This window comes from Halichoerus grypus, chromosome 4 (genome assembly GCF_964656455.1).
Source record: "Halichoerus grypus chromosome 4, mHalGry1.hap1.1, whole genome shotgun sequence".
Lineage (NCBI taxonomy): Eukaryota > Metazoa > Chordata > Mammalia > Carnivora > Phocidae > Halichoerus > Halichoerus grypus.
Genome location: NC_135715.1, coordinates 75,816,484 through 75,837,455, shown reverse-complemented (window position 1 = coordinate 75,837,455; position 20,972 = coordinate 75,816,484). Strand labels below are relative to the sequence as shown.

The 20,972-nt window shown below is 37.9% G+C and overlaps 1 protein-coding gene across 4 annotated transcripts in view; it reads right to left on the bottom strand.

Moving 5' to 3' along the window:
• Positions 1 to 20,972, bottom strand: part of MIPEP (mitochondrial intermediate peptidase) — a 196,048-nt gene that overhangs the window by 57,125 nt on the left and 117,951 nt on the right. For all 4 annotated transcript variants that reach the window (XM_036117268.2, XM_036117267.2, XM_078070558.1 and 1 more), the window contains exons 15-16: positions 19,377 to 19,451; positions 16,244 to 16,363 (exon numbers count right to left, since the gene is read on the bottom strand). In XM_036117268.2, coding sequence (XP_035973161.2) covers positions 16,244 to 16,363; positions 19,377 to 19,451 — 195 coding nt within the window. The remainder of the gene's footprint in view (positions 1 to 16,243; positions 16,364 to 19,376; positions 19,452 to 20,972) is intronic.

The following is a 20,972-nucleotide window of genomic DNA, read 5'->3' as shown; positions in this document are numbered from 1 at the left end:
AATTTATTTTAAGGCTAGAGTAGTCAAATGTACAAGACATATGCAGCCACTGAGTTATCTGCAGTACTCCTATAACCTTGAAAATTGGATTCAGAACCTTGAACAAGAGTAAGGACTAGGATATAGGGTTCAGGGGCATAGTTTCAGAGCAGGAAGAGGGAATGTGACTACCAGATGGGGCCTGGGGAAACACACAGTGGGTGAGGGGAGGCCTTGGATTGGCACAGAGCTGCGAGTCAAGCATATATTGTCTGCTCTGCATATGGTATCAACTCATTGTGCCTGGCACCCAGGAATAAAGGCCCTTGGAAAATGTCTGATGAACAAGAATGAACAAAGTCTAAACTACATTTCATGGAGGATTGAGTTTAATCCTAGTAAAGACATCTAAGACTTCAAGATGATTTGGGAAAGTAAGAGAATCACATTACATACTCAGTTTCAAAGAAATCCACTCATTTTCATTTATTAACATATGTGTACGTGTTTTCCAGGTGAAGAACACACTTTCTCTCTGTTGTAAGTTCTCCACCATGTACATGTGCACAGTGCTGGGCAATGAAAAACTGCTCAGTGTTGTGAAACTGGGTAGTACCTCGAAAGCCGTCTCTTTGAGGATGTGCCTTTTCTGAGGCAAGAGAGCCTACATTCTCAAACTCTAAGATCACTTAAAGAGGAGAGGGAAAGTATTTAGGCTCTGGGGCGTGCACTTTATCTCCAAAACTAAAGCCATGGGGAGGGAGAGCTTCTACTCTGAAGCTAATCTAAGCTCAGCCCTGCTCCTTCATCTGAGTTGGGCTCCCAGGATTAGAAGGACCGTGCGACCAAGGTCATTTCAATGACCTTTATGTCCTTAATGGCACAGAAAGAGCCGAATGCCTGTATCACCGGAAGTCAACAAAAGCTATGTGTGTTTGTATGCATGTCTGACCTTCCAATTTTACAAGGAGTATGTGCTCATTATAGAAAAATTAGAATGAAAAATATAAAAAAGAAAATGAGGGATGCCTGGGTGGCTCAGTCGGTTGAGCCTCTGACTCTTGGTTTCAGCTTGGGTTGTGACCTTATGGATCATGGGATCAAGCCCCTTGTCAGCTCTGCACACGCAGAATCTGCTTCTCTCCCTTTCTCTGCCTCTCCCCCCACTCTCTCTAAAATAAATAAATCTTAAAAAAAAAATGAAACTCACCCCTAATCCATGATTGTGATAAACATTTGTTAATGTTAAAGCTCCCTTCAGTCTGTTTTCAAAGACAAAAATCACACTATCTACAATTTTATTATATGTTTTTCACTAACCTGATTTTAAAAATTCTTTATAAACATTAATGGCTGTATACTATTTCATCATATGGACTATACTAAGTCACGATTACAATAACACAAATCCTAACATCTCAGGGGCTTCAAACAACAAAGATTCGTTCCTTGAGCAGATGACACATCTCTCTCAGGTCAACAGACTCTTCTCATGTCAGTAGCATGTAGGTGCCTGGGCTTTCAGGGTCTCTACCACCTAGAAGGTTGTTGGTTGCTGGGCCAAGAGAGGAAATATGGACAAGGGCACAGTGGCTCTTAAAGGCTGCAGCCCAGCCATGAGACCCATTCCTTCTGCTCCATTTCTTTGGCCAAGTCACATGACAACGAATTGAATGGAGCAAGGACGTACAACATAGTTTACTTAACCGTTCCTTGAAGGTTGGACTTTAAATGTGGTGATTATCAAGTACAGAGCTTTATTTGGTTTTCTATGTATACCTTTAGAATAAATTCCTCAATGTTATATTACTGGCTTAAGAGGTATGTAAGCTTTCATGCTCTTGATCCCTCCCACCAAACCAATTTCTCCTCCTTTGAGCACATATAGAAATATCTACACCAGTGTATCGATATGGTCACTAGAGTGTTGTCTTTTAATAAAACAGTCATATGACAAGTGAATCTGTCATTTTGCTGTTATTTCCACTTGCATATTTTTGCATGCTAGAAAAGTCAAACCATTTTTCCTATATAAAACAATCATTTGAATTGTCCTCTTTTGTGACTGACTTTTATGTTCTTTGTCCATTCTTCTTTGGGAGAGTGTTGAGATTTTGTGGTTGTTATTCCCCTGCCTCTCTTTTTTTTTGTATTTGTATGCATTCTTTACGCAGCAACAATGTAAACCATTTGTCATAAATGTTCTAATTTTTGAAAACCAGTATGCTTATCTGTGAATTTTATTCATGCCTTCTGTGAGAAATTCAAATTTTTGTGATCAAATCTATTAAACTGTATTCTCATTTGTGATTTCTTCCATTTCTTTTTTTTTTTTCTTATGAGAGAGAGAGATCACAAGCGGGGGGCAGGGGGGAGGGCGGAGGGAGAAGCAGATGGGAGCCCGACGCAGGGCTCAATCCCAGGACTCTGGGATCATGACCTGAGCCGAAGGCAGATGCTTAACCAACTGAGCCACCCAGGCGCCCCTCTTCCATTTCTTTTTAAGTTACTACCCTTCTCTAAATGAAAGAGGAGATATTTTTTAATGTTTATTTTTTCTATTTAAGTGTTTGCTCCATCTGGAGTTTATTTCATGACAGTAAATGAGTATAAAGTTAGGCAATGCGTACATGACAACTTCTCTTGTTTGGATAGTGGTATCTCACACTTAGTATTTCTAAAACTGATTTCCTGACTGCCCCAGGGACCTGCCTTCCCACAGTCTTCTCCATGTTGATGGCAATGCTATCCTCTTGGCAGCTCAGGCCAAAATCCTTGCAATCACTTTTGACTCCTCTCCCTCTCTTATACTACAAATTCTATCTGTCTGCCCTCTATCTGAAACCCTCAGATGGCTTCCTATTTCATTCTCATTAGAGCCAAAATCCTTATACAAAGAGGACATTCAAGTGGTCTATAGACACATGAAAAAGTGCCCAGTCTTATTAGTCATGAGAAAAGTACAAATTAAAACCACAATGAGCTATGGTTCTATACTCCCAGAATGGCTAAAATTCAAAGGACTGACAATATCAAGAATTGGACAGGATATGGAGCAAATGGTGCACTCAAACACTGCCTGTTGGTATGCAATCTCAAGAGAACTATTTTGAAAAAAAAAAAACCATATGGCAAGAGCTGTAATAAAACTAAAGTATACCCCATATTACTCCTGGGTATATACTCAACAAAAATAAATGCTTACACCTACCAGAGGACATAGACATGAATATTCATAGGAACTTTATTCATAATAACCCCAAAACGTATATAGCGCAAATGTCCATCAATAGTGGGATACATAAGTAAGTTGTAGCGTATTAAAATGGAATACTTCAAAACAGTGGAAAAGATGGATTACCGAAACACACAAGATGGATGGGCTCTCACAGACATAATGCTGTATGAAAGAAGCGAGACTCAAAAGAGTACATACCATATGATGGTACTTAGATGAGGTCAGAAATGGGCAAAACTAGTGGTTACCTTGTGGGGAAGGTATATTGACTAACAGGTTGAAGGGGCCTCCTGAGGTACTAGAAAGGTGTATATCTTGATCTGGGTAGCAGTTACATAGGTATATACATATATGAAATTTCATGGAGCTGTATATTAAGATTTATGTGTATTATGTAAGTTATACTTAAATAAAAAGGTAAAAAAAACTCTTCTGTAAATATTTGTTGGGCACCTACCATGCATAATAAGTAACCTGAAGAAATAATGAACAAATCAGAAATAGGCCCTGCTGCTATGTGAATTTCACTCCCATTTGGGAAGACAGAAATTAATCAAATGACATCAAGAAATTATGACGTGGGATGATCAATATGAAAAGGAAAGACCTTGGGTCTGTGAGAGTGTGCAACAGAGGAACTGTCTAGGCCTGGGGGAGTGACATTTCCAGCAGAGGTTAAGTGAGAAGAAAGGAGAGCGTGCTCCAGGCAAAGGGAAATAAGTGCCAAGAACCTGGTGCCAAAGAATGGAGGGTGTGTTCGGCCGGACAAAGCTGGAGTGACCCAACCACACAGGAACCCATGGGCCACACAGGTCTTTGGCCTTTAGCTTAAGAGCCATGGAAGGAACTGAAGGGTTTTAAGGGGATGGGTGTCATAATCAAATTTGTATTCAGAAAAGATCTCACTGATAGCTGTGTGGATATGAGAGAGGGAAAGTAGGTAAGGGGATACTCATTACGAGAACTGTAATTGCCCAGTCTAGAGTCAGCTTACCTGGGGAGAGAAGGCAGGAAGAGAGTGAGGAACATTGTTACCGAGACTGCAGATTTGATGTATCTTTATATCAAACATAAGTGATTTCAACTTCAGGTCAGTATGGGAGAAACAAGAGTTTACACCGGGTACCTCTATGGAAAGGGGCCAAGGGCCAGGGGGCCAGAGTATAGCGGAAACGTTACACTGGGAGACTTTTATATCTTACGATTTTTAGGCATGTGCACATCTTCTTACTCAAAATAAAATTAAAATGTAAAATTAATATCACTCAACGGGAGGCTTCCTTACATTACTAATGTTGCGCTTGGCCTCCCTGTTGGTCATAAGGCATAAAGATAAAAAGACATTGTAAAAAGCCTGGGTACTGTCACTCCATGAATAATAGCTAGGTCCCTGTGTCCTGCTCACAGCTCACATTCATGGTGGTTAAGAATATGATTTACCTTAGAGAATACTAGAGAAGAAGCTTCCTGAAATGTAAACTGCCTAAAATCTAAAAGACACACGTGCATCATTTAAAATATACAGTTTACCTGGTATAGAAAAAACTTAATATCCTGGATTTTTATTTCATTATATTTAACTTATGTAAATTTTCAGGGGAAAAAAAAGTGTAGCTGTGTTCATGAAAACCAAGACAAAAATAAAAGCCAGTGACTTGGCTTAAAGGACTCTATTATAAAAACAACCCGGGTAGTCCTATAATTTCCTCCCGTTTTAAATCAGTGAAATCTAGAGTTGCAGCTGTCCCACAAACTGAAGCCATATAAATTTTTAGAAAATGAGTCAATCATGAGATTAAAATTTCAATTTATAACACTTCTGTGTTTTAGTTACAAAGTCGTAAATAAATCTAGCATGACAGAGAAGGTAAATATTTTTTCAGTTGTTTATGCAGCCAAAGAGGAAAGGAATTTAACATGCAATTAACTACTTAGGTTTTTTTAGATATGCACCATATGGTCTTTGTATTTAAGAGAAAGCAAAAAATAAATATTGTTTTGTTTAATCTAACATTTGCTTAGCAACACCAAATACTCCAAATTCGTGCAACGTGAGCAGTACCTTCACTTCACGGAAGAGTTTTTCCATTTGTACAAGAGCTGGTGTGGAAGAATAGGAGGGAAGTAGAACTTCTGCCCCAGGAAGAAAAATAAATAAATGAATAGGAGGAATGAAGATTTTTATTAAATGATTTAGGTTGAATTCTTTGGAGAAAGAATAATGAACTTTTAACCACCCAGGAGCTATAGTTCTATTGTTTAATGGACAGCATTTTTTTTTCACATTAAAAAAAGGGACCTTATGCCATTTTTTACACCAACATCTGAACAAGTGTGAGGTTAAGAATAGCAAAGGTCAAAAGCAGACCTCAGAGTTCTACATAAAGACTCCTACGTGATCAGTTTCTCTTATCAGGCTTACCTTAAAAATAATGGGGAAAAATCTGATTGCCATTTTAATCTAGATGGTAGAAATCACTTAAGAGCTTATCTTCATGATTTACCAGTTTTTCTAAAATTAAAGCTTTTAATATAAAATCATCAACACTTGGTTCTACAAGATCAATAAGCTGTAATATAATTTTAAAGTTATGAAATCTCTTATGAAAACCTTTGAAATATACACTTAAAATTAAAACTTTTAAAGCATAATTTTTAATCTCTTTGAATGCACATATGTCAGATATCTATAAGAATTTCTATTCAGATACCCTGATACACTCACTTATATATTTTGAAGAAAGAAGCCCTTCAAAATTGGCTATCAAGTAAATAGGAAAGAAAATAAGCCCTAAAAGCAATAAATCAAAGTCTTCACACCCAAACTGTGTGTAGCAAGGCCATTTTCTCATAGTGGGTGTTTTTGTTTTTCTTCTTTTTGAGACCTAAAAGAAAATAACACAAAACTCCATACAGAAAAATAAATATGGTAAAAGTACTTTCAAAATCTCTCTGCACTCTTCCATTATATTGATTTCATCTCCCTATTTCCAGCCTTCCACATGGTTAAGAGGTCTGTTTGAAAGTTAATCTGGGATGAGCACACTATATAAACAACTGGGTTTACCACTGGTTGCATTCCATCTCCCAACTGGTAACTTAGAGGTTACTTTCCTTCACACATATTATCATGACAACACCAACGTCAGCTTAAGAATCAGCTCTAAAAATTGAGCAATTTCAAGATGGGAAGCCCTCAAATTACATATAAATTGTATGCTAAAAGTTTATTTATTAGTCTGTTATTTGGGAACTCAGAACACACATCCAAAATAAATATTCTATAAACAATATTCCAAGCTACCATACAGTCAATGTAACCTGGAAATAATAGAAAAGAGCAGAGCATTATATCGTTGTAATTGTAGTAGCAGAAACAGAAAACAGTATTTTAAATTTTTTTTTAAGATTTTATTTATTTATTTGACAGAGACACAGCAAGAGAGAGCACAAGCAGGGGGAGTGGGAGAGGGAGAAGCAGGCTTCCCGCTGAGCAGGGAGCCCGATGCGGGGCTCGATCCCAGGACCCTGAGATCATGACCTGAGCCGAAGGCAGACGCTTAACGACTGAGCCACCCAGGCACCCCCAGAAAATAGTATTTTAAAATTTTAGTTTTTGCTGGTACTTGAAAAAAAGTTGTTCCAATTAGATCTTCTCCAACCACACTGGCTGATCTACTGTGTGTCCATTGCTGAAATATTCCCCTGAGTCATCTTCTAAATTTCCCTTCATCTTACTCAGCAAGTTCTCCCTGCTCAACGCTGTCTGTGACCATAGCTTATAGTTCTCTCTCTCTCTCTTTATTTCTATCTCTTTGGGGTGAAGATCTATCAAATCTATATAGCTCTAGCCTTGATTTGTTTTCTGGTCTTCAGACCCATTGATCCAACTGCTGTTCACAGGCATCTCCACTTGGATATTCTACTGTCACTTTAAACTGTACTCAACATCTTTGCACCCCTCATGCCATAAATATCCCTCCTGTATTCCATGTTCCACTCAATGTCCTCCTGGTCCCCCAGCCCCACAGAGGGCCTCCTTCACATCATTCCCCATTCCTCTTCTCTTCTCTCACCTCCCAACCTATCAAAACACCACATCCCCAGCTCTGTCTGATGGCCCACCGAGCCCCTAAACCACTCCTCTAGTCCTCCTAGCCACCTGTTAATTTTTGCTTGACCTCCAGGTGGCTGGCCAGATCTACACGTGCACAAATTCTTACTGATGCAGAGTCATCACATCAGCAAGGGTGAGGAAGAATGTCAGAACCCAATGAAAAAACAAAAGGCCCCTCTTTTTCTCATGAATATTTCAGGTACAAAGCCCCCCCTTTGAAAAAATCAGGGTCTCAACATATCCTTTGTATTAGCTGTATTATGCTTCAAAATGTCTCAATCGTTCAGCTTTTATGTTCAGTCCATCTGCTCACAAAGCAATTTGAGGGGCTCAAAGAATATTTTGCTTAATAATGAAATATTTGGCGGACAGCCAGACAGAATGGTAATTATGTATACATACCCCCAAATAAGCCATTGCTAATATAGGTTCCCTGAGGGAAGGATTTTGGTCTGTTTCATCCACACTATATTCCCATCTCCTAGGCAGTATATGGCATACAGTAGGCACTTAATAAAAATATATATTATAAATATATCAATTGTTAAAAATAATTTACAAATGTTATCTATAATAATATAAGTAACATAATTGAATTAGAGTACAAATATGTAAATTGGGATTTGGAAATGGTTTTCTTTATGCTACATAACAAAAGGGTGTTTGCTCTTTGGCACAACTTCCAGCTCTTCTTATAAGAAGGTATACTATAGATAATTACACAGTGCGAATTATATAGATCTCTTCCATATAATTAGACATCATAGACATAAGTCTCAATAGAAATCAGTCTCCAGTGGCAGAAGCCTTTTGGAAATGATGCACCTGGAGCAGGTGGAAGCCAATCAGGTATACTCCCTGAGAAGCCCGCAGCACATGCCCACCCAAACAGATGAGGGGGCAAGCAACGCGTGGAGATCAGACACCTTCCCGGCTCCCCTACCTCAAGTAAAGTGCAACTCATGTGCCACTTGCACTCAGTGTAATACTGGGCTGTCATGAGTTTGTCACTGGATTTAAAAAACTGGAGCTTTTCAATGTGGAAGGAATAATATTCACAAGAAACATGCCTTCTTTTCGCATTCTTTGTTGGTGTTTGTTCTCACACCAATAATGACCAGAGATCAACATGTCGTTCAATCCCAGTAAGTGCTTTCCTAAAATATTCTTTTATTTTAGCTCTAATCAAGACAGGAAATTTTAAATTAAAATGGACAAGAAAGACAATCTTCTCAGACATATTATTATGATATTCTCATGAAATAAAGACAGGTGCTGGGGACTTTCTTGTTCTGTACACATCAGTGTTTTCTTTTTCTCCTTTTTCTAAGATTTATTTATTTATTTGAGAGAGAGTGTGCGCACGTCAGTGGGGCAGGGGGCGAAGGGAGAGAATCTTCAAGCAGGCTCCCCACTGAGAGGGGAGCCAGACTTGGGGCTCGATCCCAGGACCCATGAGATCATGACTTGAGCCGAAACCAAGAATCAGACACTTAACAGACTGAGCCACCCAGGCGCCCCCACATAACTGTTTTCAACATGAGGTGGGTAAAGGACAAAGAAGGTCTCACTGGCGGCAAGATTGATTTAGAGAATACTGTTCCTCCCAGGAGAGCTGCATGTGAGATGCAGCTTTACCAACTAAGTTCACAAACCTACAAAATTAGTTCAAACAAGTGAGATACAAATGAGTCATTAACAAATCTTGGAAAACTGCAGTCTATCAGCAGAGTCAGTTGTTCATGCTCTGAACTTGAAAAATACTCACGAGGCCAGAACCGAAGGATCATAAGGCTAGAGAAAGGTTTCGCCCCAGACTCTCCTTGACATGACTGTCTCTCAACTGCTCCAGAGTATTGGAGTATTATAAAAATAAATACAGCATTTTCTACTCTCTGAATAGATAATGGGGGAGATACACAATCATTCTGAGAAGAGATGATCATTAATATAAAAACAAAACATTATGCTCTGAATAGAATAAAAGTGGTAACAGTAGAAGACTAGCCTATTGGTACATGCTGTAAAGTTGCCCTCTACAACTGAGCAAGAGCTTTTTGGGTCCCTAGCAAACTACTGTTAGAATAGCAAGAAAATTACAAATTAAATTCATCCATATATTATACAGAGTACTTAGCTCTCTCATAAATATTAACAAATTGCTGACATAATAAGGCTATTTATTCACTTGAAAAATAAGCACCCATTATTTATTGCAGAATTATTAATGGAGCTTCCCCTGTCAAATAGTTGCATAAGTGCAGAGTTTGCTAAAATATGACCTACATGGGGCTAATGCCTAGAAATGAACCAGGAAGACTTTCATGGTCAGCAAGCTTGGGAACACAGCATGAGAGACTCATAATGTTCATTAGCTTATTGCAGATGCTGAGAAGCCCTGCAGCAGAGAAGCCCATTTAACATTATTTAAACGAGTACTTCTCAAACATAACTGATGGGATGCCTTATTCCCAAGAAGAGTTATTAATGCACTTAGGGAGACGTTAATATAGACACATATATAATCACCATCTAAAAGTTTAGACCACATTACATACATATAATTTGTGCAGTCTCTATCAACATTATGAATACTCTGTAGGTTGTTGTTTAAATTATTTTCTCCTTTTCTCAGGGTTTCATTTGAGGGAATAAAAGGATTCATTTGAGAGAAACAGTTCCTGGAGATAAGTTTATAGGAAAACTGTCACTCTTTCAGCCTGCAAGGCAGGATGCTCTGAAGTCCCCCTCCCCGGTCGATACTCACGATAAACCCGCAGTCATTCTCCATTACCTCCACGTCCACGCCCAGCCTACCACCTCGCCTTATGGATTCTGTCTTCTATACTGTTCTCCTGCCCACTTCAATCTTACCTTCTCCATAGCCACTTTCCTAGTTCAAGCCACCAACTCTATCCTGGTGCCTGAGTAACTTCCCAACTGGTCTCCCTAAGTCCATTCTTTACCACATATGTTGCAGCCAAAATAACCTTTTAAGACTTAGAAATATTTTCTACATACTCATTTCCTACTACATACTACTAAGATAGGGAGAATGATGAAACTATCAGTGTTATACCCACTACTGAGTTTAAGAAATAAGATACTTCTAAGACTTCTATGATCCCATCCGTTGTTCCAGAGGTACACCCCATCTGAATTTTGTGCTTACTATTCTTTCGCTTTTCTTAATAGTTTTACTGCTTATGTATTTACCTATGATAATGAACTTAGTTTTGCATGATTTTGAATGTTATTATAAATGTACACAGTTTAATTCTTCTGGAACCCTTTTTTTTTACTTGACATCATGCCTGTTAAATTCAATTGTGCCTGTCTCCCTCAATTTCCACTGAATAGTATTCCAGTCAATGAATATGACACAAAGTATTTACCCATTTTCCATTGACAGTCACTTGGGTTCTTTCCAGAATCCCACTTCTTTCTTTTTTTCCGTGTACAAACAGTGCTGTTATAAATCTTCCTATTCTTAACAAGACAACACTTCCCCAGGTTGGATATATGAGTTGTGTTGCTGGGTCATAGGGAATGTTCATCTTCAGCTTTAACGATAATGCCCAACTGTCTTCCAAAGTGGCCACACCAAATGTGCACTCCTACCCACACAGGTAGGAGCACCTGTGACTCCACACCTTGTCGACAGTGGCTACTGTCAACGGTCGTATTTGTTTGCCAAACTGGTGAGACTAGGGTGCTGTCCTAATATGGTTTGAATCAGCAGTCACTGATGAATATGGAGGTCATTTTATATGGCTCACTGCACATCTATGCCTTTTGCCCATTCAAAGCACTTCAAAAATACTCCTTATGTGGGGTTTTTTTTTTTTTACCATAATAAAAATAAAGAAAGAAAGAAAGAAAGAAAGAAAGAAAGAAAGAAAGAAAGAAAGAAAGAAAGAAAGAAAGAAAAATATCCCAGTTATAGGTGCTGAAAATATCTACTTCCAGTCTGTAGCTTTCCTTTCACTATTTTTTACATTTCTTTTGATAAACAGAAGATTCGAATTTCCATACAGTTGAATTTATCAGTGTTGCCTTATGGTTAATGCCTTTTATACTGTAAATAAGATATAAAATAGTCTGAGTAAGTAAAAAAGGAGCAATCAGAAGGCCATTCTTTTGTATTATCTTCTAAAAATTTAAAGCTTTACCTCTCACATTTGGGTCTTCAACCCACTTTATATTTGTGTGCAGAATGAGACCAAGATACAAGTTTCATCTTATCCATATGGATGATCAATCCTTACAGCACCATTTTTAAAAAAGACTAGTCTCTTCTTGGCCCACAGATCTACATGGCCACCAGCTTAGGCTCAGGAGTCCATACATGTGTTGAAGCCACATTTGGGCTCCTGGCTCTGTTCCACTGTTCTATTCATCTGTCCCACACCAGTGTTACACTGCCTCAGCTCCTACTGCTTTATTTGGACACTAATCCCAAGTGGGCAAGTCTACCAACTTGCTGCTATTCTTCAAAATTGCCCTCGCTATTCTTGGGCCATTGCTCTTCCATATAAAACTGTACAGGGTCAAACAAACAAACCAATAGAATTACATTAAATTAATTGGAGAATAATACATTAATTGGAGAAAAATTTAGTATCTTTTTGGTACTAAATCTTATCTATAAATATGGTTCAATTCCTCACTTATTTAGGATTTTAAAAATAAAGATAATACACCTTCTATTTTAGATTTGTTTTCAAGTTTTTATTTAAATTCCAGTTAGTTAACATACAGTGTAATATTAGCTTCAGGTGTACAATATGGTGATTCAAACTTACATACAACACCCCATGCTCATCACAGCAAATGCACTCCTTACTCCCCACCATCTATTTAACCCATTCCCCCCGCTCACCTCCCCTCCAATAATCTTCAGTTTGTTCTGTATAGTTAAGAGTCTGTTTCCTGGTTTGCTTCCTTTTTTCTCCCACCATGTTCATCTGTTTTGTTTCTTAAACATATGGTATTTATATATATATGTATATATATATATATATTTTGTTTCTTGAGATCATATGGTATTTGTCTTTCTCTGACTTATTTCACTTAGCATTATACCCTCTAGCTCCACCCATGTCATTGCAAATAGCAAGATTTCATTCTTCTTGATGGCTGAGTAATATTCCATTGTGTGTATATACCACAGCTTCTTTATCCATTCATCAATTGACGGACATTCACCTCTTTCCAGCTATGAACATCGGGGTGCATGCATCCCTTCAAATCAGTACTTTTATATCCTTTGGGTAAATACCTAGTAGTGCAATTGCTGGATCATAGGGTAGTTCTATATTTAACTTTTTGAGGAACCTCCATACTGTTTTCCACAGTGGCTGTACCAGTCTGCATTCCCACCAACAGCGTAAAAAGGTTCCCCTTTCTCCACATCCTTGCCAACACCTGTTGTTTCCTGCGTTGTTCATTTTAGCCATTCTGACTAAGTGGGTAACCAACTCACAGGTGATATCTCATTGTAATTTTGATTTGTATTTCCCTGATGAGTGATGTTGTGAATCTTTTTGTGTGTCTGTCATCTGGATGTCTTCCTTAGAAAATACCTATTCATGTCTTCTGACCATTTTTTTAACTGGATTATTTGGTTTTTGGGTGTTCAACATTGTAAGTTCTTTATATATTTTGGATACTAACCTTTTATCAGACATATCATTTGCAAATATCTGCCTTTTATCTGTTGATTGTTTCCTTCACTGTGCAAGAAGCCTTTTATTTTGATTAAGTCCCAGTAGCTTATTTTTACTTTTGTTTCCTTTGCCTCAGGAGACATGCCTAGTAAGAAGTTGCAATGGCCAAGGTCAAAGAGGTTACTGCATGTGCTCTCCTCTAGGATTTTGATGGTTCCCTGTCTCACATTTAGGTCTTTCATCCATTTTGAATTTATTTTTGTATATGGTGTAAGAAAGTGGTCCAGTTTCACTCTTCTGCATGTGGCTGTCCAGTTTTCCCAACACCATTTGTTGAAGAGACTGTCTTTTTCCCACTGAATATTCTTTCATGATTTGTTGAAGATTAGTTGGCCACAGAGTTGTGGATTCATTTCTGGGTTTTCTATTCTGTTCCATCGATCTATGTGTCTGTTTTTGTGCCAGTACCATACTGTCTTCATGACTACACCTTTATAATATAACTTGAAGTCTGGAATTGTGATGCCTCCAGCTTTGCTTTCTTTTTCAGGATTGTTTTGGCTATTTGGGGTCTTTTGTGGTTCCATACAAATTTTAGGATGGTTTTTTTAGCTCTGAAAAATGCTGGTGGCATTTTGATAGGGATTGCATTAAATCCGTAGATTGCTTTGGGTAGTATAGACATCTTAATAATATTTGTTCTTATTTTAGATTTTTTTAGTAGCTACCTCATACTTTTTATTTCCACAATGGTATCTTTAAAACTGCTTTTCAGTTTGTTGATGATAAACAGAGATGGAATATTAATTTTTATATATTCTTCATCCAGAAAAGTTGCTAACTTCTCATTAATTTCACTAATTTACCTATACATACTTTGGATTTTCTCAGCAAACAATAAATCATCTGCAAATAATGACAGTTTTGTTACTTCCTTTCTAATGCTTATATTTTTTCTTTTCCTTGTCTTATTGCCCTAATGAATGTTGCACTGAAGAATTCCAATGAGCATCCTCGACTTATTCTTTATGGAAATGTTTGTTGTAAGTTTAATGATGAACTGAATGAGGAAATGCAGAGGTTTCTAAGTAGGAAGAATAAAATATTTATGCAAACCTAAACAAGCCCTTTTTCTTTAAAAAAAAAAAAAAAAAGACAAGCCTTAAAAGAATCTTTCTTCTCTAAATGTAGCTATGCTTCTTCTAAAGACCCCTCAAAACAACGTACTCAAAGGGCTACGGCTACTGACAATAAACAAGGGAAACAATCCCAGTGAAGAGATAAATCTTTGTATTTTATCAAAAGGAAGTAGGACCAGGATAGTGGGCTTACTAACATCATCATCCTTTTTAAATTAAAAATAATTTACTGATAGTTGATTCAGAATTTGGTTCACACTGTTATCTCATCTTTGTATATTTACTTATTGCACAAAAGAATCCTGGATGGTAGGGAAGTTTGAGTTCTCTTCTAAGGAGAGGTAGAGCTACATCACTATATAACCTAAGAAAAAGAAAGGTAGGGTGGGGGGGCAAGCAGCTTGGCCAAGCTCAAGTTCTGCCACGTAGGAAAGCTTCTCAGCTCCTCCTAATTTTGGCCTTCCTATGACTTTACCACTTTCTGGGCATGTTATGACTACACAGAGTTTAAGTCACATCCATTTTAAAACTAAGCAAAGAACACTATAAACTGAGCACAAAAACACATAAGCACAACAGCACATGAATCAGGCAGTGTTCTGTAAACTGGAAAAAGCTATTAAACCTAGGTAATTGTTATTATGATTTATTCCACTGAAGAATAGTTAGCTTATTCTCATTACCACAAATTTTCACTAATATAGATAATCCAGAGTTCAATAATACATGGCATTAAAACAATAAATTACACAGAAGGTCAAAAATAGGTATGTAGTATGACTAGCATTATCTATCTGAAGCAGATGATTAAGCTTCTAAGACAACCAAAGCTATTGATAAGTATTGATAAGTATTACGAAGATAAAATACACTGTTACTTTACTTGTCTGGTCGATTTGAATTGTTCTCATGTACATCTGAGTATCAGGACCTGAAGATCCACTGGACAATTAGCACTTACTGATGAGCCTCTTAGCGCGTATGGTACCCAATACCGTAATAGCATTTATTCGGCATTACAATTAACAAAGCACTTTCACATTCGTTCTCTATCAAACTGGCCTAGCCGGAAGAATACAAACCAGGCCCTACCAGCAGCCATGACACCACTTCGTCAGGGCTGCCTGCCTGAGAACAAAACAAATCCCAAAAAAGACAGACCCGAGAAATGGAAAGAAAGAAAGAAAAAGAAAGAAAAACGTTTTGAATGATATTGTGTAAGAACTAACTAGATCCAACTTACCTGATATACCCTTGCACCTTTCAGTTATGAGACTCAATAAATTCCCTTTTCAGCTTAAGCAATAGGAGTTGGGTTTCTACCAGCTGCAACTGAGAGTCCCGAGTAACATAAGTGTTGGTCGCATTGCTAACTGCACCAGCCAACACTGTCTCCGCCACACCCAGCTTCCTTACAGGAGCCTTGGAGCAATGGAACAGCATGATTTCATGAACCCCAACATAACCTAAATGGTCTTAGAGAAGACATGTAATGCGTATGAGCCTCAATATGAGCCCCAAATATGGGGATATTATCTAACTTGTTGGAGAGTGAAATTAGAGGTTCTCTTGCAAAGCAGCTAGATGGAATCTGGAGCCTATCACTCAATAAGTGGTAATAATACTCCTGCTTTCCATGCTGACTGGCCATACTAAATGAAATAGGATATGCAAAACTTATATATAATATATATTATATATTCCTGATACAAATAAGGTACTCAATAAATGTCAATTTCCCTTGCAATGGAAATGGTTAGGGGCTGATAATCACATTCATCTTATATCACTAACCATCTTTCTCACTATAGGAAAATAACAAAAAAGAATACAGACTAACTCCAGTGACCTTTTTCACCCCCACCTTCCCAGGAATCCAGAAACACACTGCTAACAGGAAGAAAATAAGCACATGTGAATGGATGGTTGGAGATACTAAATGGGCCAGGCAATTTTTAGCATTTGCCCGTAGGAAACCTTGACCTATGTGTAGGGGTTTCGAATTCTGCAAAGAGGAAGGTGACCATGACCTACTCACTCTGACGGAGACACTAGCTGGACCGTTCAATGGCACACAACAGAATCAAAATGCAAGACTCACAGTATTTGGAACGTATGGCAAGCCATAAAATTTCTCCTGTGTTTCCCTGAGAATGTCTGTAGTTGATGTCCTCAGGGGGTGCTTCCCATGGTAGATCTGATCCAGAGTGGCATAAAAGACCTAGATAGATGAAAACGTCTGCTTAGTTTTGGCAGTCCATCCTTCCATCTAAGATGTGGTGGGCCAAAGGTGTTATATAAGTGTACCAGAATAATAATTACACATACCAGCTGAAAACATTCACAAATTTAAGTGTATATGGCTTGAGACGTATTTTGTACCACATTTAAGACCACGCTGATGATGAAAAGGAAAGCTCTCAACCTTTTCATGATGAAGGATATTAAAAAATTTTTGAACCTTATCTATAAGGCACTCTTTATGTACAATGGAGTAAATTAAATTTGTGACCACAAAACTAGAATTTGGCCCATAGATATCTATATAGATATACATAAAATATATAGTTGGAAATAATAGTTAGTTATTACAACTTGTGACCCTCTGGATCTAGTAAATCCTGTTTGGTTTCTTCCTAGAATCCTGCTGTATCTTAAATGGGAGCAATGCAATGGTCCGAATCCCAGTTTTGTGAGGAGAAGGGACAGAACATGAAATAGATGGGGCGAGGTGAAGAAAAGGAATAGCAATCCGTCGTCTGGCAAGTACAGATGTTACAAAGAATTCTGGTGCAGCTGTTGCCCAGTCTGGGGCCAGGGCCAGGGCCAAGCCAGCCCCCACCCCCAGTGTCGGGAGATACCAGGGAAGCAGCTGCCATGCGCGGGCAGCTCTGTCTTATGGAGGTGACCGGGAGGGAGGATCACTCACCTCTGAGGAGAGGATACAAGCCATTGAAACATGACATGAGAATAAAGCGTTAGTTTGAACATGAAATCTGCTGCTTACAAAGTTCTGAAAACTAAATTTTACAGAGCAAATCTGAAGTAAAGATAAAGGGCTTTTTCACTGGAACATTTGGCTTGAGTATTAGCATTGTTTGGAGTTCACCTGAAGCAAGGAAGTAGAAAACCTGTTTTATTTTAAAAGAAAAATTCTGACACGCAATTATGTTTCTGATATGTATCTTTCTGATTTGAAAATGGAATTTGTAGAGAATGTGCAGCTGTTGACTTAAAAGAACTGAGGATTAGTTTGGATAAAAGAAAAAATTTAAATGACCTCTAGCTTTTGGCTTCATCTAGATATAGAATTATGGTTCTAAATTATAAGTCAAGTTTAAACCTTCCCTAGAAAAATACAGACATTTCCTAAATATAAATATCGCCTTACTCTAACTGGTAATCTAAACATATAGCTAAATACAGCTCTTTCAATTCTAAATTCTATAATGAGTAACAATGCATAAAGTAATCAGAGGAGCCAAAATTACTCATCTGCATCTTGTCTATATTCTAAGAGAATAAGTTATTAGGAACTGAAACTTAAATTCTAACTTCCACTAAGGTGTTTTGTTTTGTTTTTTGTTTGCCAATCTATAAACAAGTCAGAATTCAAAAGTTTCATTCCTATAGTTATGCCTTCCACAAATGAAAGGCATAAACATGGAATGACTTTTTTTAAAGATAAAAACAGAGCGTAATAAATGAAATGTGCATGTATTTCATGCTTATTTGCTGATAAACCAAACAATTCTAAAGTGATGAGCCTATCTGCCCACCCAGGGAGTCACGCTCACCTGGGACCAACAGCCTTAGAGCCACAGAAAAACAGGAGCCTATTTTTTGAAACAATGCACAAGAGAAAAAAAAAATTTGCAATTTTAAGAACACTGTGTATACCCCCTTAGAAACCTGGAACAATTCATTTCCTTTCCCCCCTTATTTGTGGGCACTGTACAAGGGGACTATTGTGGGATAGGAAAGCTGGCACGGGGAGGTCTTCTGGCAAGAATTCACCTCCTTCTCCTCTCTCTTCCCCTGTCTCTCAGGGGGTTATTCTTTTGGAGGGTGGAAGGAAGGAAAGGTTGGTTTTCCATTTTAAAAGAAAATCTTTGGAACAAATATTCAAAAAGAAAACCACAACCCAGGCTGTTAAAAGGTAGGACTTCCGGGGCGCCTGGGTGGCTCAGCCGTTAAGCATCTGCCTGCAGCTCAGGTCATGACCCCAGGGTCCTGGGATCGAGCCCTGCATCGGGCTCCCTGCTCCGTGGGGAGTCTATTTCTTCCTCTCCCACTCCCCCTGCTTGTGTTCCTGCTCTCGCTAACTCTCTCTCTGTCAAATAAATAAATAAAATCTTTAAAAAAAAAAAAAAAAAAGTAGGACTTCCACTATAGGTATGGGCAAATCAAAAGACTTTTGCTGAGTAATGCTAATTTTTTCAAATAATTCAGAGGTCTTTTTAAAATTATATTGATATGCACAGTCATTAATGTAAATCAAATATAAATCCACAGTTTTCTCTATAGTGTACATTTTCTTCAAATATATATTTTAAGGTACAACATAAACAGAGTTCATAAGGGCTGAATTTTACAAAACCATAGAGCAATTAAATGGTGCCCACACTTTTAAATGGGTAGCTGGATCATTATAAAATGAATATTGCCTGAGATGAAAGACAGTGTTTAGGCTGTGTTTATAGAATTCTCAAGACCTGATGAAGAGTAAGAATTCCATAAACAATCTCAGTAATTACATGTAACCGAAACATCTGGTATATCATGTAGACCTGACATCCACATGGTTCATAAGATTTTTCTAGTCTGTATCTGGAAACCTAGAAAACTGGCTTTGAATATTATCTAAAACTAACAGTCGTTACTGTTGAAACTTCACGTCAAAACTACAAAATTTTAAAAAGATACAAAGTGACATAAAATATAACATAGTTGCTGAAATGTATGATTTAGAAGAAGTCACGTGCCTTTCGTGCCTTTCCCAAGCTTTGATTTTCCCGACTGAAAATGGGAAATAACCTTATTTAACATCCACTTCACAAGGATGGTGTGAGGACTGAACAAGTCAGTTTGGGTCAAGTTCTTTGAACTCAGATGAAAGATGTCTTAGAAGCCTGATTATTATAATAAATGTGCAGCACTGGCAAGAATTTAAAGTTATATATTTATTTTGAATAATTACTCTGAAAAACTTCAGAACAAAGGTACATACATACCTGAAGTTGCATATCAGCTGCAGCACACACCTTTTTCGATTCACAAAGCCGAGACACCATATTTTTGGGCAGTGACTTGAAAAACAAAAGAACATATATGTGAGTAAGTTACTTAATGAGTTGCTGCACTGTGTGCTTATGGAGTAGGACAGTTAAAAAAACGACAACAAATGAAAAAATTAATAACTGAATTTAGTCACAGTGACTTAAATGAGGGTTTGTACATGAAAAATACAGCACTACAGGGAACTAAGATAGTGGCATTGATCTTTAAAAATCTGTTTAAAACCTTTGTAAAAGTGATTGCTTTTTCTGTTCCTTTGTTACCAGTGAAAGCCTGTTCAAGTGCTCTGTTGAATGTTGAGTGCATCTAATAACGGATGATAGGAATAAAGGAGTCAAGTGTAGAGAAACAGATGATAATCCATGGTGTCAGCCAGTATTAAAGCTGAACTGATATCCTAACAAATAACCACGATAATGAATTGCACATTCTTTTATTTTCCAACCTGAAAGAACTGCAGAGCTTGGAAACTCAGTATAATGACCCTATCTGATTTAAGGCTTCCTTCCTGAGACTAATTAGGCCTAATCACATAGCATCACATATTCACTTAGAAATACACTAATAATGTAGTCAAGGAAGTCCTTCAGTCAACTTACTCTACGTTAATATCATTAATATTGATGTTTATTGAAGACAGCTACCACATTATACAACTCTATGTATAATCTAAATGAAGCTAAAAGCCCCTCTACAGAGAAACCCATTATAAAAGACACGTGGGGCAGGTTCCTAGCACTACCGTTGTGTAAATTAACCACCCATGAATGACCACTGTGAGCTGTCTGCTGGAAGGGGGACTGGGCACTGCCATATTTACACGTATCCCCTCAGAGTGCCCAGACTACAGCAGACACTCCATAAATATTTCCAGAAGGAATGAATGAACATTAGAATGATCATTTAAGAAAGGCTTCAGTGAAAGACTACAGCAGTACGTGATGAAGGCTCAGACGACAAAGCCTGTTCTCTCTTCTTCCCATTTGGCTATAAGAAAGGCATACCAGGCAACAAAGGGAATTTTAAGGAGTTAAGACATGGATTGAAGGAGGTTGTATAGTATAGAGTCTGACACAGGTGAAAGGCCTGGGGCTTTCTCACACCAGGGGCAGCCATCTTGTATAAAACAAAAATTTCCTCAGACAGGATTTTAAAAAGTCAAGATTTAGTTAAGTCATATATGCCAAAAGCCTCTATCAGAATGTTCAATTTCCTTAAACCTCATTTTACATTATATCTTCAGCTGATAGGACTTGTGCTATACTTGGATTTTTCATGCCTCACGAAGCTTTAATAGTTTTGTTTTCATTAAAAAAAAAAAGTATGTGGAAGGATGGCATTTTCTCATTTTTCCAACAATGAAAAGTACTGTGGATGAGCAGCACTGTATTAGGTCTCAGGGACAGAAAATGGCAAACAGACAGGATCCTGGCCCCATGAGCTTCACAGGCTGGCATTACTCATGTAAGCACAATTTTAACAAGAGTTAACAACTACCATGAGTACTAAGACAGAAAAGCAGTGCAGGTCGG